The sequence below is a fragment of the Coloeus monedula genome (assembly GCF_965178545.1).
Source record: "Coloeus monedula genome assembly, chromosome: 1".
Classification (NCBI taxonomy): Eukaryota; Metazoa; Chordata; class Aves; order Passeriformes; family Corvidae; genus Coloeus; species Coloeus monedula.
This window is the reverse complement of record NC_138781.1, coordinates 76,303,737-76,329,605: the sequence shown is the minus strand read 5'-3', so window position 1 is coordinate 76,329,605 and position 25,869 is coordinate 76,303,737. Positions and strand designations below refer to the sequence as shown.

The 25,869-nt window shown below is 39.4% G+C and overlaps 1 protein-coding gene across 1 annotated transcript in view; it reads right to left on the bottom strand.

Annotated features, from left to right (window-relative positions):
- Positions 1 to 16,983: 16,983 nt before the first annotated feature.
- The window catches only part of DROSHA (drosha ribonuclease III), a 70,234-nt gene continuing 61,348 nt past the window's right edge, over positions 16,984 to 25,869 (bottom strand). Inside the window, exons 27-32 of the mRNA XM_082303470.1 lie at positions 24,509 to 24,650; positions 23,456 to 23,538; positions 23,239 to 23,342; positions 21,165 to 21,257; positions 20,343 to 20,389; positions 16,984 to 17,412 (exon numbers count right to left, since the gene is read on the bottom strand). Of these exons, the coding sequence (XP_082159596.1) occupies positions 17,282 to 17,412; positions 20,343 to 20,389; positions 21,165 to 21,257; positions 23,239 to 23,342; positions 23,456 to 23,538; positions 24,509 to 24,650 (600 nt within the window). The 3' untranslated portion in view covers positions 16,984 to 17,281. The remainder of the gene's footprint in view (positions 17,413 to 20,342; positions 20,390 to 21,164; positions 21,258 to 23,238; positions 23,343 to 23,455; positions 23,539 to 24,508; positions 24,651 to 25,869) is intronic.

Here is a 25,869-nt window from a genome sequence, read left to right as displayed (position 1 = left end):
ACAGATTTAAACCATTCTGTTTGGCTTCCCAGGGTTGTAATCACCTTTTGAGTGGCATCCACCTTTTATGCACACATTGGATACTAGTCTAAGAAGCTATGTGTAGAAATTATTCCATGTTATACTGTCTACTTGCACAGGGTAAATGGGCCAGACATCTAGGCCATGAAGTTGTAATATTCTCACCCACCTACAGCACCTGCCAGGTACTGATCCAATGATGAGTGTTTCCCCCTTGCCAAGATTGCATGTTCAGAGATATTGATTATGATGCTATTTTAATTTTGTTGTTTTCTGGTATTGTCAACATTTCTCTAAACAATTTCTACAGTTGTTTTTGAGAAACAAAGAAAAGTCAGAAATACACTTTGAGATTCACTGCTCTAATATCTTGGTATTTAATCAACCTGTAATATAATATTGATTACAAATACCATGGAGACAAGAGATTGGTGCTTGTCTTTAGAGCAAGTACTTCATGTAGCTCTTTATTGCAGAAAGAGTCTTTCAAATGTTTTGCTACCAAATATCCATCTGGCCCACGGGCTCCCTCACTTTCACAGTCAGAATTTTATCATTGATCCTGGCAGAAGGGAGATGAGACTCCTGAAAGGCAGTGCAGGTTAACTATTTAATGACCAGCATGAAGTGCAGCAGAGGACAAAAAGGGACTCAGATTACAGATGTTGTTCCTGAGGACCATGAAATAAAAGAAACACATCTGAACAAAGATCTCTGGCAGGAAGGTCATGACACATGCAACATTGTGCCAAACATTCAGTGTTCCATGTTATTGCCCATTAACCATTACCTTGCAAAACCAAAACCAAAAGCAAACTCTCATTTTATGTCGGCTGAGACATCATCAAAACATGTCAGCTGTCTGCTTTCTCTCTCTCAATTCCTCTCCACTGGAAGGTCATGTCTTTCCTGCAGGTAGTGCTTGCTTTGTGCCAGCTCTGGTCACCCCTCCTGCATCTCCAGCCTCCAGACCAGCTGGACCAAAGCTGAACTGCACACTTTTATTCCACTGAGCTCTTGTTCTTGCATCTCCGTTCTTTTATCCTCTGGGTAACCTACATACTTTCATAAACATTTGCGCCATATATTAATTATTTTTATATACATATATGTATATAAAGCTGTTATGCTAATGATTGCACAGACTTATCATCTTACTTTCTCTTGTCTTTTGAAACCCTGACAGGTATTTTACCCATGGTCTGATTTATCCCTGCAAGTGTGAATGGGCTATTCACATTTCCTTGATGCAGGTAGTTCTGGGCACTCACTAGGTACCTTTTAATAATTGGTGAACTCCAAAAGCTCTTTTTTATATGTCCAGTACTGTTAGCACGAGTTACTACTGTCATTGATGGAGCTAATGTTGTGATGAAGTCAGAAAATGCAAACTCCAGAAGGTATTTTCATTACTCAAGGGAAAACACTTCCCCATTAGACTGCCTTCCCACTGCCCAGTCTCTTTGGGACAGCAGTGAGACAGAGACCACAAGAACACTTTCTAGGCTCCTTGGCAAATAGGGCACATATTTTTGTTTGGTGTAAGGGGTGTTGAGTTTAGGAAAGAGACACAAATATGGTTCCTCCAACACTGAAAGGAAGACCTAAAAAGTAGCTTTAGGAAAACCTCTTTCCTATGAACAGAGTGGCCAGCTAGAGTTCTCTTCCTACCCCTCCATCCCCTTATTGTCAGCCATGGAAGAGGGAGACAAGAGTCTGTGTTTGTCTCACCTAAGTACAAAATGGGTTGCCACTGAAGGAAATGTAAAGGAGTGTTGAGGGGCAGCTAGAGAAACATTGTTCCTGACAGGAATATAAATTGGACTGTCATAAAGTGTTAGTGGTCATATTTACATCTCTCCCATAAACCTGAACCATCAGTATCAGGGGAAAGGGGGATCAAAGGGAGCTCAGACATTTAAAGACTGCTCCAAAAAACATGGTGTTGGCTTCTATAGCCTGGAGGCTCAGAAACTGACTTTGAATTTCTTTGTATATGATGATTATTTAGTCTGTCAGTTCAGGGAAACTAAAGGCACTAGTCCTGGTGCATAAAGTGAGATATGTGCATCAATCTGGGCAAGATTCATGCCCTGTTTTCTTCAAGTCTGGGACATGGATTCAAGCTCTAATCAGTCTGAACTGTCACTTGAAAAAACACTTCCACACTTGTGAAGATATGCTGATATGCTTCAGGTATGAGAGTTGTACTTGTGACTAAAGGTATATGTGTAACAAATGTACTGTTGGGCACTGCTGGTTCCAGCCCTCAGAAACCCTGCTGCTTTACTGCATTACGCTTCTCATCTGTTTGCTGTAGCAACTTCAGTCATTTACTATAATGTCAGAATAAGAATACCTAGAGCAAGAAGGTTTGGAGAGAACTCACAAATGTGAATGTACTTTAGGAAATAATAGTAAAATTAAGCAGAACATAATTTTGTCATTTATTGCAGAGGGATACACCCGTTCTTTTGTATGAAGCCAATTTCAAAGAAATGAGCACTGTAGCTGTCCCCTCCAACAGAGCAAGTTTGTGACCACGGCATTAATTGCTGTTATTGTCCTGGATTAAAGCAGCACCCTCCTTTGCTGCCAATGGTTCTGCACTTGTAGGAGGATGCTTGTCTAATCAGATGTTGCTGGCCATGTCATGGCTTTATGAAGTTAGCTTTGTTCTGATGTACAGTAATTATATTTAAGTTGCGCTAGGCTGCACAGTTTAAATGAATAAATGACACTTGGGCACATCCTGGCTGTAAAAGGTCTTGGAGTTAGTTTATTTAGAAGAAAAGAGGAGAAGGAAATTAAGTCCCCAGTCCTGTTACAGGGTGTGCATAGATCACTGCATCTGTGCAGCGTGACAGAGCAAGCCAAGGAAAAATATAATATAGTATGCTATTAAAGAGGAAAAGAATTTGATGGTACCAAATATTTAGTATTACTAAATAGTCCTTATAGTCCTGTCATACAATCTATTCTGTACCTGAACAGCCTAAAACACATATGCAGGTGTTTAGGTTCTTTCTGTGTTACGGATAATTCAAACTCAATATTCACTTATTTTAAAAAAGTGGTTTTGTCAAGTTAAAAAAGGTCAAACTTCTTGTGTTTTCTCATGTTTACTTCTATATATGCTAGAAGAAATGAGTCTGCCAGGTGTAAAGACACACTTTATGACTAGACATGTTGATAATTCTATGGAGACTTAATGTGAATCTGTATTTTGAACTTCCTTAGCTCTGGCTGAGTTGAAATGCTTGATTCTTAATTCAAAGTGGCTATTTATTTTTAAAATAATTTTAGCCACTGTAAAGAAATTTCCATAAGGGAAGCACTATCAGGCTTTTTAACTAAAGTGGTACAAATAGTATCTTTACAATGTGGTGCCTATTGTACTTAAGGCTTGATCTACAATAAGCACAATGCTCCTTCCTATTCCCCATCTAAAAGAAAGGTGATTTTCTTTATTCAGACCTCTTTATCCAAGAAAGAAAGGGAGAGGAGATAAATACAGCTCTTTGTAGTACTGCTTAGAAGTAAAGGTTGATAATAAAGTGCAGTGCTGTTTTTTAGATGTTTCAAAATGTAAAACAGATGAATTCACACCTTCCTCATAAATGGAGTGATCTAGTTAAAACTTTGAGAAATGAATTCCTGGCTCTGTTTCTTTTTACAGAGAAAAATAACATAATGGCCTTCTGGGGCAAGATCTTTAAAGATTTTCAATGAGATTTATGTGGCAGAAAGAGCTCTCAGAGACAAATCGATATAACTAAGTACAGCGCTCTCATACAATCACGCTGATCAGGAAAACTGGCTGCATCATCACAGGGCTGTCATTTTCTCACTTGCACTGTGTGAGATTGCCTGAGGTTTCTCACAACATTGAAATCAAACCCTCCAGTTGACAGCAGCCAGTGACAGCAGGGGGTTCAGGGCAAAGGAACTGTATCTTCTTGAGCTTGTGGCTTGTTAAACACATTTCTTTTTCCGACAGACTCGAGATTCCCATTCCTTGGCACCATATTACCTGCACAGACACATTCTCAGGTTGCATCTCTCCATTTATTAGGTAACTTTTATACACAAATGTGCAGCCAGAGATTTTAAGGAAATGTACATTCTTGCACTTTTTATACATCCAACACCTTCCTTTATTTGGGGTATTTTTAATCAATCTATTTGCAAAGAACAGAAAGACAGTGCCTCATCTTGAAGTGCTAAGATAAATCTCATCTTCATTTCTTCACTCCCTCATCATCAGATGAACCAGTTCCATGGTGTGTTTTTCCTCGGCTCCTTCTACTTCGTGCTAATTCCCACTGCACGTACCCTGGGCACCACTCTGGTTTTGTTTTGCTGCTGTTAGGCACTGTCTGGTTGGTTACAGCAGGGCTCTGCTCTTCTCAGTACTGCCTAGAGAAAATGGTAGTTCCCGCCCAGGCAAGCTTATGCAGAATAGGTAGCAAACATCTGAAGGAATTCAGGGGTAAACCAGTAAAATCAGGAAATGAGGGGCTCAGCCTGCCTAGACACTTCTGAAAATCCTGTTAGATGTCTACATGCAGGTCAACACACTTATATACAGCTGTAAACCTGGATTGGCATCCAAAAAGGAGGAGGACATGCCCACTGAATGCCATTTCAGTGTTTCCTGGCTGAGCACAGACTCTGCTTGTTCAAATGCACACATTGGTCTCACGTATGTACACGAGTTATACAGAACCTGTGCAGGTCGGGGCAGTTTAAGATATGCACCACTGAGGTATTACAGAAATGGGAATATAAAGTTCTACTTGCAAAAAATGAAGGCTAAAGATATTTATTTGTGTGCATGTGTGTAACTGTGGCTTAGCAATACAAGCTTGTTGCTTGTGGACATTAAAACCATGAAGCAGTGTGAAAAAGAGATACTATCCAGTATTTTTATGGAAATGTCCCTCACAGATTTTTAAGGTCAGTTCTGCTACTTAGCTATTAATCTTAAATACATGAGAAAAAAATCACATGAGAAATTAGTCAAAATGTTAGCTGTACTGGTAATAAGAGGTGGAGAGCATACAAATTAGGGAGAGAGAAGGAAAAAGAAAGGAACTGAAAGGATCAACACGGGGGAAAAGAAAAACCTCAGGAAGAAAACGAACATTCCCTGTAAATATCTTCAAGGTAACAATGTAAATGAAGGAAGGAAATTACACCAAGTCTCAGAAGAAAACAGAAAAAGCAGTAATGGCCATAAGCAAAGAACGAAAAAGTTCAGCCTAAACATGAGCAAAACTCTAAGAGTAATTAGGCTAGTGAAAATTTTGAAGGTAGCTGAGGTGCAATCAATGCACATATTCAAGAAGACTGGACTGAAAATAAAAGGATGAAGAGAACACATCCATTAAAGTTGAGAGGAAACAAATTTAAACAATTTAAGTTTTGAGAGAAAACAAAGAAGAAAGCGTTCCCTGGCACCCTGTTGGTGATTTTTCTCCACAATGACCTGGTAAACTTCAGATTGGCACAGTGATTAAATTGTGTTGCTTGCAACATGCCTGTTCTCTCACGGCACCTGCTTGTTCATAATTTTATTTTTTCTTTTGTGATGACTGACATCAGTCCTATCCTTTATTTTTTTATCTTATTTGACTTCTAAGCAGTTTTAATTCAGCCACGGCGTCTCCTCATCATTTTGTTCCCTTTCCATCCAGCTCCTTTAATCATTCTATAGACACAGATGCTGCTTTTGCAGTGGACACTGATTTGACTGCACACTCCTTCAGCTGTGTTTGCCTCAAGCATTTAGAACTCTACCTTGTTCCAAGAGAGCCTGTAGCTGTTCAGGTGTAGGTGATGGTTAAAAGCTGTGAACCCTAGTTCAACCTGGGTCTGGTTTTCAATAAGCATTTTCCTTCGGGAGACATCTGTGTTTCACTAAGTACATTATGATTTAGTATGTAGCATAGATGCTGTTTCATCAGCAGTATCTCCTTGATGTTTTGACAAACTGTAAATTCATGCTTTTAAAATCTCAGTTACCTGGATGCCAAGGTTTCATTTCAAGGTTCAACTTTCAGCTCAATATAGATGCTCATTAAAGTCAAGGGAAGGACCCTATTGACTCAGATGAGTTAAGAAAGAGACCTTATACTTCTATTCAAGCTTAAGAAACCCAGAAAATAAATTTGCCATTTGGATCCTTTACTGTGCAGTCAGTACAACAGCTTCCACTTCTGCTGTCACAGATGGTATTCCAATTCCACAGTCTGTTTTAAGTCCTCACACAACTCTCCATACCTTTGTACGCAAGTGCTCAAAAGCCATAACAGGCTTACCCTTCCAATTCCAAAAGTCAAGAAATGCTTCTTTCTGCCTTTTCAAATGGGTAATAGACTCTCATCTAAAAAAAGGAGTTGGGCAGCTACATAACCTTGATGACCTGTGCCAAAAGAACTTTGTGGTGTTCCAGTAGCTCTTGAGTTTTTCACGGAAAAAGCTTGAACCCAAGTTTCCTAGTTTGTAACAAAGAGAAAGGAGGATAGAGACATAGCCCTGCTATGGATGCAAGGGCAGGTTGGCTCAGCAGTGAGGAGCTTGTGCCTGCCCAGGGACACTGACAGGAGACAAAGGGGAGAGAAAGGAAAGACAAAGTTCATAGTCCTTTAACATTTTTCTCCTCATTTTGCCATTCTAAGGTTGCCCTTGCTGGGGTTAATTAACAACTATGAATGCCAGTGCTAGAGGAATAAAGCAGATTGCAGTTTTTACCCCTCTCCCACATTTTCTATAGCTGTGACTGGACCTCAGGATGTAACCCCTGTAAATGCTCTCTTATTACTTTCCTACTAATTAGTCTCATTTCATTTATGAGGTATATTATCTGGGGAATTTATATGGTTTAACACATTAAAAAATAAAGCTTCTTGACATTTGAAAATACTCTCACTTTGGAGAAACTGTCACTCCTCTTCACATCTGCACACAAGGGGATTATTTGGGGAGTCATTTGGGGATAAAGAAGCATTCTCCTTACAGCAATGGCTATGTAAAGTGTTAAGGAGGCCATGCCACGCTGGCTTAATGTGAGCACTTGTGTCTTATAGCTATGTGCCACAAATGTTTAAAACCTGGATTCAACTCATGTAACTATGGGCATTAGACTGTTCAGAAAGATAAAAGAGGTGTCACCCTTTGCTTCTCAGACAAGAGGGGGTGATTCATCCTGCCTAAGACATGAACTAGTCTCTGGAGACATGGCTTTCTCCCTCCACTAATCACAGCAGGGGCCTAGGGGGCCATAGCTATGACTTCAGTGTCTGCTGCTTGGTAGGATGTGATTCAGCCTTAGAGTTCAGTACAATAAAATAACTTACTAGAAGTTCTTGATTTTGGGGTATTCTATTTTTTCTACGGTGCAACTGACTGCAAGTTCTAACTCCAAACATGGCCTGCAAAAGCTGGTTGTGCCCTCCACAACTGCGTGCATTATGTGCATGCAAGCTGAAGGAAAATGTCACTGAAAAGTCATCCTAGAGCAGCAGAAGCCAAATGAGCACAATTCCTCCCCTGTGTTGGCTAAGGCACTTAAAAATCCAGAGGCCATTCTGCAGAGCCAGGTGCACTCACGGCTTGCTGATATTCACCTTTAGCAGAGTAACAGCCTTCCATCTGTTCTCCACTATCACCTCCTTGGGAAGTGGGGAGTGGGATTAATGAGGACTAAACTTCTGATAGTGCCATGCCAGAAGTCGAAAGAGGAGCTTCTTTATCTCTGTTCACTGGAACCTGTTCTGAAGGGGTGTCTCCTCCAGGCTTGCCTTCTCTACACATGCCTTCTTGTAGGGAAAAATTGCTGAACAAAAGAAACTGAGTTCAAGTGAACAACTTCAGTTGTATTACAAGTTTTAAGACATAAGGATGTGATCTATTCTGAAAGTCCCTGATGATTTATTTAGTGGGCATATTTTTACATTGTTTCCTTTAACATCAGAGAAAATGTGCCGTTGGAGAGGCACAGCTTTTATCTCATCCCCTTTAAAATCACACCACAGATCTCAAAAGAAAGGCTATGCCATGCCAGAATTTAAAACATTCACCTTATGGCTGTCACCCAAAGTAGATGAAATATATGCCACTGAGTTTTAAATGAGTGCTTATGCTGCCAGTCGTAGTCAGATCCTGAACTGAATGATGTAAGTTCCCTTTGTTTCCCTGAAAGGGATGAAACTGAATCCTTTTACACCAGAAAAGGATCTGGCCCTTAAGTTTCAGTGTCTTCCAAACCTGAAGTAATTTTATCCACTTGAATAATTTATCATCATAACCTATTTTTCATTAATTTGACTATGCTCTCGTTCCTCTCGGGCTTGGTACTTACAGCGTAGCTCTACCGCGAAAAACAACGATGTGAAATCAGCACTTTCTTACTCAGCAGATCCCTTTCCTGTGAGAAGTCAGAAAGAGTGCTGCTTAACTTACCATGAAAAGTACTAAAATCTCTCTGTTCCCCCTTCCCTGCTTTCCACCCAGCAGGACTAATGGAGCTGGGGGGAAGTAAACAGGTCAGAATTTTTGGCTCTTGTATTTATGTGACAGTCAACTGAGCTCCGGGGCCACCTGGGCAGCCTGTGGGTCTCTGGGCTGTGACCTGCATGGCCCTCCTGCTGCCGACAGTGAAGTTGTAGCTGCCAGCAGAGCTTGCAAGGCCCCTGCCATGGACAGCAAGTGAAAACAACATGATTTCCCACTTCCAGCTGACGTTCTCAGCTCAACAGAGACAGACAGTCGTGTTTTAAAATTAATCTTAGGCATAAGGATTGCAGAACAGGGGCCACTAAAATTCTAGGGACTGGAAAAGAGATGAAGCTGTTGGTTGATGTGCTGTAAAACATCTCAGGTGCAAACACTTCTGTGCTAATCCTGAGGGATTTGTTTAGCTAAGAGATTCTGGAATCAGATTGGGGGGCCCAAAATCAAGAAAGATTTGGGGGCCATTTCTTAAGAAACTGGTTGTTCATACAGAGACCAATAAAGTAACATATAAAGGCATAAGATCCCTCAAGGAAGACAATAAATTTTGAGGCAATACTCCCTCCAATGTATCCAATTTTTTTTTCCTACTTTTCCAATTAAGTCCTTTCTAAAACTCACATGGCAAATTCAAGATCAGTTTTCCCCAAGAAAGCATATGCAATACATTGTAAAAATAGGAACTTTCAAAAGAACTTAAAATTTTTCTTTGCCATAGGACATCATTTATTACAAGAATATTCTTCAAATTTAGACAGTCTCTAACATATGACTAAGTCTGAAGTCACTTTTTCTGTCAAAAGGTAAAGGGCAAATGAGTTATAAGGGCAGCTGGGTCATCAGAATTCATTCTCTTTGGACCCGATGTAGTAAAAAAAATCCTCCGTCTTCCAAACAACTAAAGTCCCAAAAGGCCACAAATCCTAGCCTTGCAACAGGCCAACTTATCCAACACAAAGGTCAGCATCATTAAACAGAATAAACAAACCAATCCTAGAGCCAGAAATGACAGATCTGCCTGGGAGGCAAAGGAGTCATGCAGCTATCTCTCTGGGTCTCCTTCATTTCCACACGTGCACAGTCCCGAACTTCTTTGTACAAACACACACCCACACACACACACACACACACTCATGTGTTTCACTCTCTACACATGTGCACACATATGCCTGCCTGTACAATGCATGCATGCATGGGACCAGGCAAAAATCCCCTCAAAACATGGGAATCCATGAGATAGGCCATTACCAAACAGTATGGAAGCACCAGCTGATGGAACTGGGCTCTTCTGCTGATGTACTGTTCTCTGGACCTCTAGCCTTACTCCTCACTGCCTTGCAGGAAGTAGTGTTTTGGTCAGGGGTTAACAACAGCTTGCACAGTAGAGAACCTGTTTCCTCTTCCAGCTCTCACGACCATCTCACTGGTTTCTGCCAGTCAAGGCTGGGCTAAACTCTGTGCTCATTCCTCTGCCTGCTTTCTCACCAGCTGAAAAGGCACAGGATATATTCCCACCAGCCCTGGTACTGGCACACAACACTCCCAGTGAGGATTGTGCTCCAGCCTGCACTTCCACCTTCCATTACTGCCCTGGACCAGCAGCCACCAATCCTCCTGCAGCAACCAGCACACGTGGCAGCACAAGACCAAGAAGAGAGGATGCTCCTCTCTTTTTGTGATGTTTACCCATGGCCCCCTCTACCTATCTGCAGCCCCAAAAGCTCTCAAACAATTCCTTTTCAAGGAACCAAGGAAGTATCTTAGGCACTTTGAAGCCAAGTACTTTTCACAGATGAGAGCACAGCTGTTTGCATGCTTATTTCCTTCTGTCACCATGCTGGAATATATCCTGTGCTTAGAGTCATACCAACCTCTAATGGATCTGGGGAGGATACAGACTTTACAAAACTACAGGCAGTAACAGCTGGCTGTGAATCCAGCAGGGAGATCTGCTTTCTCCTGCGTGTGTATAGCAGGGCCAAACCTCAGCTCCAAGGCAAGGTGACAACGCTGCTGGTTCCTACCCGAGTGATGCCTGTCACACACTGTCCCGAGGTGCTGAGCAGTGGCCTTGGAGCTATGAGCTTGAGCTGCCACAGCAGGAGCTCAGCAGCAACTGTGAACCTGATGGCTGTGGAGAGAAGCTCCCACCATGCAGGACCAGCTGCTTGAATTTTCTTTCATTTTTAAAAATTACTTTTATAAGCTTTCAGTATGAAAGAGATTAGGTAAAGCCCCATTCTAGGCTGCTGTGCATGAAATTTAAAATACCCATATTAATGCAGAAACAAACCAGCTACAACATCCAAAGCTAAATGGTGTAAATAAGTAGCTATGCAGTATGAAGAGGACAAATCTCAGCTAGGACTTGACAGATTCAGGTTTTGTTCTCATTTCTACCCTTGACCTGTTCGGTGACTTTGAGTAAGTTGTTGCTTCCTTTCCATTTCTTTCTGGGTCAGGAGCTGCCTGTCATTTTGTGTTCATAGCAGCTGGCATGAAAAGCCCCAGTCGTAGTGAAGATCTCTGGACACTACTTCAATAAAACCAATATCTAAATACCTGTTAAAAAATGAACGCAGAGAAGCCTTTTTCTTTCCTTGGTAAAAAGGTATCATGTTGCAATGAGCAAAAACTTCAATGTTCCATTAAGTAAATAAATATATACATACACAACTGCATTTACACCAAACACCCACATATTCAACTATATTCCTAATTAAAATCTAGAAAACTATTAAAGCTTTACTAGATTACTTCCCACCTCTGTACCTCTAGGATATTAAAAGTTTTATCGTCTTATCTATCTTTAATAGATTTCCCATATCTTACCAATAAGATTTGTTTTCTAGCTTTGCATAAAACTCAACTCTGAATGCATTTTTTAAGCCATCATTATCCCAAGCACACGGGACAGAATTGTATTTATGTTACACTGAAACCTCATATTTTTCAGTCTGTATTTGAAAGTAGTTAACATTTTTCAATCCAAATCAATCTGCTTCTCAGCAGTCAGTGCTGATATAAGCCTTTTTCTAGTGTTTTAGGCATCTGTTCTGCCTTTTCTTACCTCTCTCTCCTCACTTACATGTATAAACGTCCATTTATAAGCTGCCAGCTGAAATAGATGCCAAACTTAATCCAACTGCATAAATTCACAACATAAGCTGCAAAAAGTACATCACTGCATGCCTCAAGAATTCACAGCCTCTCTTAAAACGTCTGACAGAATCCCCTGAAATTGTACTGGAAAGATTCAATACTTTATTTCCACGGATGTGCAGCGAGGTTTTTGTTCTTGCTGTGGGCACTTGATTTCTGATGTAAGTGTTGAGGTATGACTTGCAAGAGCAAAGAGTTCAAGGTCATTTATTTTCTAGTCTCACAGTGAGCAGGGAATTGATGTCATATCTGCTAAGCAGAAGCAAAGATCAGGGAACCTTGAAATAGAAGACAGTAGTGTTGCAGATCACATTAAGAACAAATAAACAATGAAAACATTGAAAAATAGTAATAATTAAAATAAAAGTAATGGGAGCAAAAGGAATGGAAAATCTGTTTTGGGGTAAAGCCATTGAGTTGTCTGAAAGTTTTGAGGGCTTATGAGGTTGGTAGTGTCACACTATTTTGGATGTCTGGTCAAGCCCTGGTTCAAAAACCAGAAAGCAGTAACATATAGATTGATTTTGATTGTTAATGTACAGACACCAACAGAGATGGGATATTGGTTGTAAAATCTGACACATCCTGACAGGTGGAACACACATTTAAAATGTTTGGTTTGGTTTTTGGAAGAAGGAAGAAGATAGCAGCACTGAATGACAGAAATTTTAAACATCAGGGATAAGGAAAAAAAGATGTTTTCCTTCAGATGGTGTGATACCTATTTTTCCTTAATGATAAGGTTTAAAGACAGTTATATATTTGACAATGTTTTTCATCACAACAAAAGGTTAAGGAGCAGCAATTTTGGATGACTTGTTCAACAAGGTCATTAAAAATTCTTATCTCACAGAATTTTAATCATTTTTATATAAAAAAGAAATTGATAATTGGATATAGAATAGTATTAGCATTTTCAAATGCTGCTGGATTGAGAAATGGCTGCTTTTTGTTTGCCAGTTCAAGTGTCCCTCTGGAAACAGAGCTGCAATATTTGATCTGTAATTCTAGTTGGCAGCAAAAACTGGTCACCATGTCAGAACTGTTCTGACAGAGGAAATGACTGAAGTAATGACAGGATGAAACCTGCAGGGAAGTAACTTTATTTTTTTTAGAAAGAAGTAACTTTTTTTTTTTAGAGATGTTGGCTGAGCTTGCATCAATGGGGTCCCGTGGGTTCCCCTGACCACCATCCCCATCTTTAAATAAGTAACAAGCTACCTCCAGTGACAAACACTTACCCATCACTGCTGCATCACTTCTGGACCACTGATGGATGAGCTGTTTCTGCCACCAGTGAAAGTTCACAATTTGTCAGCTCAAGAGCCTGTCCTTTGCTAATGGATTACTTTTGGAATGTCTGCTCTAAGTGGAAGGTTTTATTTATTTATTTACTTTTTCTAAAGAGGGCAACACACAGTTTGGGCTCTGGCTTTTTATAGTAGAGTCCCCAGTCTTCTTGGTCATTGTTTTCCAAGTCTCCACAGGAAAAGGCGAAAGGGTGTCAGTGCCAAGCCTGCACTGCCAAGTTCTTTTTTCTCCCTTGAAGATCCTCTCAGGCATGGCAAGGAACTGTAGCAGGCTTTCAAGGATGATACTTAAGCCACAGACTAAGGCATCCACTGGATGAGGCATCATTGCCCTCCCACAGAGATCCTGAGCCCTGGACCCCCAATTTCATCCTTTTCATCTCTTAGTACCAGGATAAATAGTCCCTCCACAAAGGTGCTGTGAAGAGCAACAAAATGACATAACTGACACATTCAGGTATGATTGTATTGTAAGTCACAGGAGAATCACTTATACCCTTAATCATGAAAGGCTTTGAAATCCTTTTGAGGAATGAAGTGAGGATTTAGGCAAAGGGAAATACACTTAGTTAGCGAGACTCTGGGCGCAAGCTGGTGCTCCCTTTGTTATCTGTAGCAGGCAGGTGAAGAAAGGGGCCTCTTAAGGTAAACGTGCTCCCTGATGGATAGAGAAATATGCATGGCTGGAGCATGTAGCTGATTTAATCCTAGGGCCCCAGAAAGAATGTGAATATGTTATGTGGGGAGTGGGTAGGAAGGGGGAGAAGCAAGGTGGATGTACGGGTCACAGAAATTGCTGTTGCAATACCATCCCCATCAAAGACAATGCACAGTGGTAAATGATGCAGATGAGCAACTCCCTGAGCTCTTACAGGGCTTTACAAACTTCCACCAAGAAGAAACTTCTTACAAGTGAACCACTTATTTCATTTAAATATGTAGCCTGTATAATCAGAGGCTTTGAAGTAGGGAGACAGATGATCAGGATTTGCCTTTTGATCTTTTCAAATTGTTTTAGCAAGTAACAACTACGCCTGAAGTCTTTTCTGGGAAACTTTATTAGCAACGATGTTTACAACAATCTTAGAGACCAAGGTTCTCTTAGTACTGCTGTTAAATAATCATCCAGAAACTGAAACCTTGCAAAGCAAACTTGGGGTCTACAAATCACATCATCAGCTTTATGTTAAATTCAACTAAAATCCCCAATCAAATCAGCTACAATTCTATTCAATGCTCTGTACACAGTCACATTAAAATATTCACAGGATCTGCTGGATTCACGCAGATCTCAGCCCTGCTGTCCATTCATCTACTTGTACCCAATTCAAGTCAATGGATCTTCCAAGAGAACCTCTGGATCAGAGAACAGATCAGGCTTTGAAGCAAAAAAGGACTGACTTTATCAGTAAACCAGAGACCCCCGCACACTTACTAAAGAGCAGCACAAGCCGCCTGGTTATAAGCTCCAGCTGTTCCACTGATTAGCATGAGTGCAATAATTGTTACCAAAGGCAACTTAGAGAGGCTTCCCCTCCTTGGTGTCTGTTCTAAAGGACTGTGCTCACATTTCACATTCCCCACAACTCCTGAAATTAACAGGAACATTCACAGCCACTGCTTTTAGACAGCCTGTACACAGAAAGACACTGTGGTTTGAACAAAGGAAGCAGAGTAATTTTTACCTTTTGTTTTTTGTTCTCAAGACAAGGAAAACAAAATTGCTTCAGGCAATCTTCCTAGCCCACACTTACACAGTGAAAAAAGGGAAAATAGCCCACTTTTGAAAACACAGTTATCATCTACATTTTCTTGTGAAAAGCCTAAAATTCATTAACTGCAGTAACTGGAATGCAGAAATTGTTTTAAAAGTTTGGTATTTCCCAAGCAATTTCTGGGTCAAAGAAGAAAAAAAAGAACAGATCTGGGTTCCTCCCCCGAAACAGCCTATCTGATAAATTCAATCTAGTTTTTATGAAAATATTTATGAATAAGATTGCAGTCTTCTTACAGCTGAAAAGTGAAATTGTATATAGGAATAATGAAAGTAATGTTAAACTATGAGCTAACAGTTCCACTGGGGTACTTTGGTGATGTCAGATATGCTGAGAGAAATTTGCTAAGCAATCATACACCTGAAAATGAAGTCATTTTCTATTCGTTAAACATATGAAACTGGTCACAGTTAAGAGGGAAAAATAAAATAATGGTTTACACAGTTACACTTAACCCTCCACCACTGAACCATTTCATCATACTGTTAGAAGCAGATGGGCAACTATACAAAAGAATTTGAAATACAAAAGACTTGTGGACAGGGGAGTTGCTGGTGCTTTTCAAGCTTCCTATTCTTGAGAAGCATTTCAGCTTTTTATTTACAGACTGAAGCTATAAGAAGCTACAATGACTTCTCAAAAGTCAAATGGCAGCAGCATTCAGCAGAGAGCAGCTCCCTGCCTTTATCTTGTTTTTATTCCCTCCTTTATGTTCTAATGGTTTATTATCACTCTCTAAATTACAGAATGTATTTGTCTTTTTCTTTTCTCTCATCCTCCAAAATGGATTTAAAGCATCAATCCATTAAGAAAAGGCAAATCATAGAAGTTGGAAGAAGTGAGGTAGTGTTGTGGGCTCAAGTGTAAAAAAAAACCCCGTATTTAAGTGCATCTCACATTGCAAGTGTAGAAAAGTATGCTTCTGAAAATACACATACTGATTAGGTCAGAAGTGAAACTTTGGGAAGACATTTGGGTAGCCTGAATGTTTCAGCTTCATTTGGGTCTACTTTGGCACCTGCAATAAAGTGCTTTCCTTGATGTCCATCACACACCTACAGAGAGGTGCTTCAGACAATTGCTGAAGCAGCTGCTCAGGGTAGTGTGGCCATTGGGCAAAAGTTTTCTTCCATGAGTCTGCATGAATTCCTTGGGCCACACTTGTGCACAAATCCATGTTCACAAATCTGCCCTGTATTTTAATACAGACAACCATGGTACATCAGAAAATGCAAAAATGACTGGCCAAAAAGGATCTTTTCTCCTTTAAGGAAGAAAATGTGCAGCTAAGGAGAATAAGGGTTCAATCTGTTCTGCTTATCAGAAAAGAAAGACAAAAAATGACTCACAATTACCTACCACAGGACTGTACTGAGAACCCAGCTTAATGGGAACAAATGGCTTGAAGCAGCAAAATTAAAAGAACAATGTTGGTAACCAGTGGGAAAAAATACCAACAGACACAGTGGATTTTCCATTTCTGGTGCTGTTCAGAAGAAACATCCTTCTAATACAAGCCACAGACATCAAAAAAAATCAAGGAAACTGGGTGACTTGAAACTGCACACAACCTTTGAACTACACTTTGGGGACAAACTGCCCTTGTTTTGACAAAAACTGTTCTCAATGAACCTCTCCAGAGCAGCATCCACACAGAGTTTCTAACACACGATTTCACAGTAATGGCCACACTGGTATCTTCTTGTGGAAGAAGTCCATTAGACACCAGCCTGATAGAACAAGAAGTTGAGAAAGAAACTGAACTTGTTAATGTAAACTACATGTACATTCTCTGCAAAAAGAAACTGCCATTCTCTTGCTTCATAAGTACCTTTTTCTTCAAGTCTTATAACAGTGATTTAAAAACAAAACTCCTCAATCTTTCACACACATCTGTGTCACATTTCAGATATGGCATCCATTGTTCAAAGCAAAACTGAGTATCTCCTTTAAATTACTGTACCATTTTCTGTAAAAAAGGGCCCGAACTTTATAACTCTGGTTTAGCAAATTCAAGACGTAGTAAATTTAGCTGCAAAACTTAAGTTAGGTACATGCTTAAGTGCTCAGCTGAAATCAGTTTCTCATAACACCTTCCTCCTCCACAGCAGAGCTCATGCAGTAACTTTGCTGGTCACTGACAACACAGCACTTAGACATAGGAGACAATTGTTAAAGAGCTTTTCCTCCTATTAGCTTTTGAAATGAATACTTTATTACTTCATACAAGACAGTAAAAATAATAAAAATAATCAACAACTTTTCATAAAAATTAAAAGTATTTAAATCCAAATCTTATTTAAAAGCCAAACTTAAAACCAAACTAAAGAAATACTATATTTGCACACACTTTTCTTAAAGAAGAGATTACAATTTTCTTTTTGATATCAACAGGCACTCTTCATTCATCATCTGCAAGAAACTAGGTTAGGTCTCCATAGGCCACAGTCAGAGTTATTAAGTAAGTAAATATGCCACTGCTTCTGTGCCCTCCTTTTATTTCCTTGCTTCTTCAGTCTCTTCTGGCTCTCTCTCTTGATGCTCTCTTTCCCACCTCAATTCTTTCAACTCCTGTCTGTACTTCCGTTCAATGAACCGTTTCTGATGGGCCATCTGGGGAAAGTTATCTGACACAAGGAGAAATATTTTACATTAATAAACAAACTGGTAACAGAGAAAGCCTCAGCTTGTTTTGTTTTAAACTTTGATGTCATTAGAGGTAGGGGGGAACAACGTTGTTACCATTTTTACTCATGTATTTCTTATAATACATAGTAAACCAGGACTGTGTCCTAAGACTTTGGTTTCTTTATGATTTCTTTACATCTGTTTCTCCTGCTACAAAGCACTGCCAAATCTAATACACCCACAAAAATAAAATATAAAATCCTGGTATAGCAACATGGCCAGGTATTACCTGGATTTTACATTCTGTTCCCTTAGCAACAGGTGGTCAATACTGAAAAATGAATGGGAAACTACTGTCAATGCTGTCAGCATTTTTTGTCTTGTTCTCACTCCAAAAAGTATGAGCCACTGGTTTCAAGCATTGTACAGGTGTTTCCATTATTTTTATTATCGTTTTAGACCATGCAGAATTGACTATATGCCCCACATTATGGCAGGGATCTTAATGGGAAAGTGATAGTGTAGCAAGATGGAATGCAGTAAAATCTGTTCCTGAAAAAGTTAATGCTTGGCTATGTACCAGAAGACAGCCTTAGCATAGTCTGAGAGAATGGATGAGTGAAGACTGCTTAAAACAGACCGGAGAAGTCTGAGGTGATGAAGAAATAGCTGGGGAGATGGGTGCTTCTGCTTTCAAGCATTTGTCCATTGGCTGATATGCAGGTACACATTAGAACTGAGACTATAAAAACAGCTTATATAATTGAACAGAATTTCTCTCACTTTAGCACACTGCTCACAGAATGTGATGTTTTCTGTGTGACCAGGGTGCTGACATTCACACAAGTTTGTGCTGTGGAGACCTGCACCCTCCATCCAGTCAGAAAGCAAAGGGGTGTAGAGTATGTGACAGGCTGCAGCTGGTGGTAAATCCTGCTGGGATCACACAGAGCTCTGGGATCACCACTGGCTCCCTACCCAGTCTGAGATGAATGCAAAAGGTTACTACACTGACCTTATTTAAAGCCATAAACAAATTTGGTAGATGTCTTGGCAAAGGGCTGCTCTCTCTCTCACTGGCTACTGAGAGAGAATTCAGCTGGGGCTTCTCAGGGAGGAGTACCTTGGCACCAAGCTTTTTCCTCCTTGGCACCAAGCTTTTTCCTCTTTTTCTGGGTCCCAGGGAGCATGGATTCTCAGCTAGAGAATATGGTGCAGAAGCCACATAAACTGCAGGAGTTTGTGGTAGAGCAGAATAACTTTCTACTGCTTTGTTTTATTGGCCAGTGAAATTTGTGCCCTTTATTATATACACTACAGGAATAAAAGGTTTATTCATCAGTTATTTACAACTTGGGCATAGGAGACTATATTTATTTAAACCAGAAAGCAATCTAAACAAAATTGGTTTTAAATTGCTGTTGTTTTCAAAAACACTAGTGCTTTGTTTAATGGAGTGCTGGGATATTTTCTTGCTCATGTGCCCCATAAAATGAAAATCAGATTTTCAGCACTGTGCCTGTAACATGATTCTTTAAGAGCTCAGCTCAGTAGCAACCTGCTCTAATATGTTTAGTATGGTAAGAAGGAAATTCATGTAATAAATTCATCATTGCTATCATATAAATAGGTATCTGAAAACTACTTTCACTTGAAGTTAACTACTTATGCATTAAAAAAACCCAACAAACAAACCAACCAAACCAAGCAACTCCACAACCATATACATAATAGAACAGGGGCCCTTAAGGGTTGTGTAACCTCCATCCCCAAAGATAATCAAAACTTGACTGGCAAGGCACAGAGAACCTAACTTGAAAGTTGCCTCTGTTTTGAAGGGCAGCCGGAGCACAGACTTCTAGAGGTCTATGGTATTTAAACAAATATGTATGTCAGAAGAGAGCTGTGAAGTCCTTGGACTGATAGGCCACGAAATTCACAGCTCTCTTGAGTGGTGATACTGTCACAAGAAAATTCACTCAAAGAAAACTTCAGTAACATCTTGCAGATACTCAGCAGAGAAGGAAAGTTACATTTTTCTACTTGTCAAATTTACTGGTGGTGAGAAGTATATGCTTAGCAGATGGATATAAAAACATATCTGAACTACAGAGATTCATTGCCTTCTGAAATTTTTAAGCTCTTGAATTTCCAGATGCAGAGATAACAGATTAAAAAACCTTTGACATCTGAGGAACTGCATATGTTTCCTTTGAATGAAATGCAAAAAATTGACTTTCCATGTTCTTCTCAACAGAGAATTTCTGCTGCACAAAATGCTTGTAATCTGTTTGCTTACAGGTCACCCACACCTGGTACTTTAACCCAACTGACCAAAGTTATTTCATATAAGAAGCTTGCCCACAATCATTCTTATCTGAGACTACATTTCAATGAAGGACAGCTCCCATGCTGGCCATGTAGCACATAATTTAGAGAGATGTATACACAGATCCCTGGATCTGCAGCTGATCTTAGCCCTTCTTGACAAATATCTATTTAAATTATTGGGGATCTGTTTATTAGATTTTAACCTAGTCCACTGGTAATCTAAGATCAAATTTTATTTTCTAAGGTTGCATTTTGCTCCTCTCCTCAATTAAAGGGTGAGACAACCAGAGCATCAGTCTCACCCCACTGCATACTTAAGCATGGAAAACTTCAATGAAATTTTATTGCACAGGGCTCCCTGGAAGCTGCATCCTCTGTAGCTGATCAACTCCCTTTAACAAATACCTGTTCGGATCATATTAACTTCAACTGCTAAAAAAGAGTCTTGAAGCTACTAAGAGGAAAACCTGCTGCTTAGAAGCTGACAGCACTTAGCATATGTGTTCTGTTCAGAACTTATCCCCCACAAAACCTGCACCTTGCCTCACTAAAGAACAAGGAAATAAAGTACGAATTCTCTGTTGCCCAAATATCTTACATTTTTCAAGTGCGTCCATTGCAGCTCCCATTTCTGCTTGCTGAATACTGTGAAAGCCAAACAAGAACATGTTACATGAGATCTAAACTGTACAGAATAAACTAAAGTTTCTGACAAAGTGGAGCACTAGTTAGTCTTTCGTAATGAAACTTCCTGGATAACCAGCAGCTAGTAATTCCCAAAGTGCATGATATATCAGCCTTTCCACAAATATGTGAGCAATAGTACTACAGCTCCAGTAGAATATTTTTTAACTTAGATCAATAACAAAATATTCCAGTCCATTCTTCACTAAAGTATTGGCTTTTACTTGAGAGAAGAAAAGGAACAAAATCACAGATGTGTGAATGCTAAAAAAGCAGTATTTTTGTAACCACCACTAGATTTGGCAGCATAAAATGAGGCTTTTGGGGCTCATAGCTGAAGTCTTTGAACCCTTAGAACCATTCCAAAATGCCTAGGCGTAGTAACCTCGTTAAAAAAAATCCATAATAGTGTGGCACTCAACTTGCCAGTGTAAATTGCATAGTAATCCAGGAGCAAATCCTAAAATAAAGACACTATTTCCTGGAAGCTGTTCTGCATTTTCTTGTCTGAGAACCACAAATAGCTAGCCACCTTGAAGGCAAGGTCCCCAAAAAAACCTTAAAATCCAAAATTATGCTGACATTGAACCCTTCAAGTATTCCTAACGCAGAAAAGTTTGAAGAAGGCTCTACAGTTTTCCTTTTCTAAGGCAAGCCATACAGCTGTCTATCTCCATGTCTAGTCATTTTGGACACCACCACACTCTTACACCATGTGATTAATTTTTTACTGTACCTTGGCCCTTTACCACATCCTATTCTTTCCCCTTTGAAGTAAACAGCTACTGTGTATGTCCTGGCATGAGAAGGTCCCACTGTCTGCAAGGTCCTGAAAGAAGAAATATTTTATTCAGGCAGGGAGCATTAAAACACAGAATCTGTTTGTTGCACATAGATCACCAAGCTTTCAGTCTGGTCAATACATATAGTGCAATTAATGCAAACACAGAGCAAAGGTTGAAGGGTCTGTATAGATCACATTAACCCAGAGATTACCAGAACAGTATTTTTATCGACCACATTTATTCCTCCAGGCTCACTCAGGAGCACCACACGAAAATGAAAACTTTATTTAACCTATAAGCAAAAATGCAACCTATAACATGAAGTGTTCAAACACTGTGAAAACATTTGTAATAAAGTAATAAATTATGCATAGCTGTGCATTGCAAATAAACACACCCATACAATTATGTGTGCATTGAAAGTTTAGTCCCTGAGAGTTTTGCAGGTAGCAAGGTTTCATAAGGACATTGTATTAGACACAGTAGCTCTCTACACTGAATTATCACAGTACAAAGAAATTTTCCATCAGCTTTGAAAAGTTAGTTTGTCACAAAACAAACTTTCCATTTGACCTAAAGTCTAGGACATACATCAACAACTATCTAAAAGGGAAAAAGTAATTCCCTAGATGTGCAATGAATTGCTTCTTTTGCAGTTTCTTACAGCTATCCCAAATCTCTCCCCATTTTCAGATCAAGTTATGTCTACTACCTTGTTTCTTTTTAGAAGGAGCACGAATTTCACATCAGTTTTTAAAGTATCTAACTAAAGTACTCTCTCTGTGCACTGTGACAAGAGCAAATAAAACTCACCCTAAATTTAAAAGCAACAGTACTGACTGCAGTGAAATAGATAACCCCAAGAAAAGGAATTTAACAAGATAATACGAAGATAACAGTGTATTACTAGGTCTGAGCTGTACTATAAAAATCAATTTATCATCACAGCAAAACAAAACAAACATTTGCTACTTGATACTAAGTGGTTTCTACAAAAATGAGGAATTGTTTTTATTGTGTTCATCCCCCTCACTCAACCTTCACACAGAGACACAGAGGAGTCAGACCTGCAGAGCACCGGCTGCAGTGTTAAAGGGATGGCACTTCTGGAATGCAATGTGTGTCACTGTCACTGAGCTGCTACATTGCATTGGAAACCTTACATCAGTACCCATGACAAACACACTGACACTTTCATTCTTCATACCTTTTTGATATAACAATCCCAACAACACAAGCCTTGAACTTTCACAGCTTTATCTCCTCTTTTGGGGGCTAACATTGCACCCTTTCCTACATTACTGAATGGATATGGATGCAATATACAGCTTAAGGTTTATTATTTATTATCTCTTTGAAGCACCTACTACACTATTTAGCAACTGAAAGCAAAAAGGGAAATCTATCCATCCAGCTTCAGGTATCCAACTGAGGTGTACAAATTAAAAGGTTCACTGCCCTGAGCTATTTGTCATTGTAAAGGGGAACATTTGTGAGCTGAACTGCACAATAAAAATGTCCAAAACTTGGGCTGCCCTTCAGTGCCTGACTGTGGATGAGAAACAGTGCCTACAATTGGGTGGTGTAACACAAGGGACTTTTATGTTCACATAATAATGTCAAGAAACTCCATCTGTTACTAAGAATAGAATGGAGATATCTTGATCTCATAAAAAACCAGCTATTTGTTTAACTCATTTCATTTAATACTGCCATTCCTTACATTAAAAGAAAAACAAATATAAAATTACACCAATTAAATACTCCACTCCAAAATAAAACCTGTATTTTTCCCTTACAAAGGTAAAATGCTTATTTACTCTTCCTTGTAATGGCTTAAAACACCTAAGCCTTAGAAAACACTGGTTTCAGTATTTTCCAACTTCAGACAAGGAGAGACTAGAGGGCTTGGATAACGACAGTAAAAACAAAGGATGGGAAAAACGTAGGGTGAGTGATCACATCTGGCTCCATGTACCAGGAAGATTTATAATTAGCTGGTATCTGTAAGATGCCTGTTCTTACTTGTAAAGAGGAATGTCTGGCTCTTTTCCTTCTGTCCTGAGAGTCAAGCAGCACTGCTGAAGCTGAGATTTAGGATCATTCCAATCTTGATTTAAAATAAACTCCTGTAGGAAGTCCACAAAGATGCTTTTATGATTGAGAGATTGCAGTAAGAGTCTCAAATGCAACAATATGTTAAAACACAGTGCCAGGAAAGTAGGAAACTGACTGATCTTACCTTTAGCCGTGGAAAAAAGCAAACATTCATGAAAGTGTGAACGTATTCCAAATCTTTATCAATGTACAGGGCAGCAATAAAGGCTGTGGGGGAAAAAAGGTACTGTCACTCATCCAAGGAGAACATTATTGGCTTGCACTTCTAGAAACAAGTATCTCTGAGAACTTTAAAGCCATATTCAATTACATTTCAGAGCAGTGATCTGGTGAGGGTATTATCCTGCACACTCAGGAGAAAAAAAATCAAGTTGACCAAGAGATTAAGTGATTTACCCAAATCCACCCAGTCATTTAAGGTGCTAGAAAAAACACTCTGCTCCTAATCTCACATTTTAACAAGGAGACCATGAATACTTACAGATAAATCACTACTGGGTACCATAAAATAATTTAGATATAAATCACTCCTGTTTGTGTGCTATTTCCATTTGCTTACCGGATTTTGCAAAACCCAAGTGGTCAGAATGGCTTGCAAAATACATCAAAATACACAAGATAGGGATAAACTTTTCTGCAGAATATTTATCACTGTTTCCACTTTCTTTGGAAAGAAGGTAGCACAAACTTCCAAAAATGGACTAAAAATAATTTCATTTCCATGTAGCCTTCCCTCTTCTGGAGTGACCATTTTAAAGCCTCCCAAAATGCAGACAGATTACCCACAGAAATATTCACCTGCTGAAGGAACTACTTTGTCTTCCAACAGTGTCAAGAACATATTAATTAAACACTGAAACTGCTGTTAAATAGCTCAACTCAGAGTATAAGCTTTAACTTTGAAGACATGCTTTTGACCTGGTCATCATGACCCCTCAATTTCCAAGCCTTCAACTTTCTATCTGCAATTATGCCTCCTTCATGCTTTCATACAAACTTCAAAAATCTAGGCTAGTCTTCAAAAACCTGGCTTTTCAGAGGTATAGGCATAATTCATTTAGAAACCTGAACATACATTTTTAATAGTGATTTAGGGGATTTTTAATGGCTTTCTTAAACAAGCCCCAAGGAAAAGGAAGTCATTAAGTACTAAGTTATTATAACCAAATTAACTCACATTCCAAGAGATCAGCCAAAGTCTTAGTTCGAAGAGTTACAGGTCTTTTAGTCTTGTCATTAGTGATGGCAAACTCTTGCATACCCAGCTCTTCTGCCACCTTGGCCTGTGTCCTGTTGTTCACCAAAGAACTTCTCAACAGCTGCAAAAGAAAGAAGTTCCATTCCATAGTAACAATTATCAATAACAAACTACAAACTGTAGGAGAGCTGGGGAGAAAAGTTACTTTTATCCTTGAGGTTTCTCACTTCTCTCAGTTTACTGACATTTTGTTTCAGGACATCTGAAGTGATTTATATAAACACACACTCTGTCATTCTTTCTTCTGGTGATTTTTCTTTTTGTTTCAATTCTTCTCACCAGTCTTTACTTATTCTACGGACACATTACTTCTGAATATATGTGTCATGCATGTAAAATGCTGGTTTGTAGCTTCTTTGCCACAATGTACCATCTCTTCATGAGTCCTGTACTTTCTCAGCTAGTCTGCAGTTTTCTCGTTTAAGTAATACACAGGTGCATATATTTTCCCATGTAAAGTATAAATAAACCATATCCTGGAGTCTATGGAACAGTCCCCAGTATCCACCAAATAATAAATAAATAGGTGGTGACTAAAACAAATATACATTAAATCAAGATAATTAATTGTTTCAGAGCTAGCAGATGAGGAAGCTGCTCCATTCCTTTGGCCAGAGAAAAAAATACTCAGTAGGACAGCCTGTATGTACTATGTGCTCTGCTAGAAGGCAGCACAGCTGAGCCAATGCATCCCTGACAAGGATCTGCCCTAACATGTTCCTTATACGACAGTGTGTCCCCCAAAATACTTAACCTTGGCTCCAGGCATATTACTAAAACATAGAGCTCTACCAAAGATATAATCCCACGCAGCTTAAAGGAGTATTTGGAATTCTAGGGGGAATTTCTGAACCTTTGGCAAGGTCAGCTTTTTTCCTGTTTGCGTTTTTGCTTTAAATGGAACAGCATTAAAGAAGTTAGGGCTACTATAGGAGGTAAGAGTGAGAAGTAAAGAACGTCTCTCTTTTCCCCTGTTTATGTGCAATCGAGAGTTGAGACGCTGCACACACATTTTCTTCTCTCTTTGTCTTCCATATCACATCTGCTCAGCTTATTAGATCCAAGTTATATGCTACATGGCCCTAGCACGTCAACTGAGCTTATGAAAAATCAAGATTTATTTGCTGCACTTGATACTTCATCTCTCACAACAGATAAATAAAGAACAGTATGTTCATAATTTGTTTGTCAAAGATGCATGAAGCAGATACTCACAACCTGATCTTCATAAACTAGGCAGACTGCAGATAGCATTATTACCTGCCTCCATAACCTTTGCC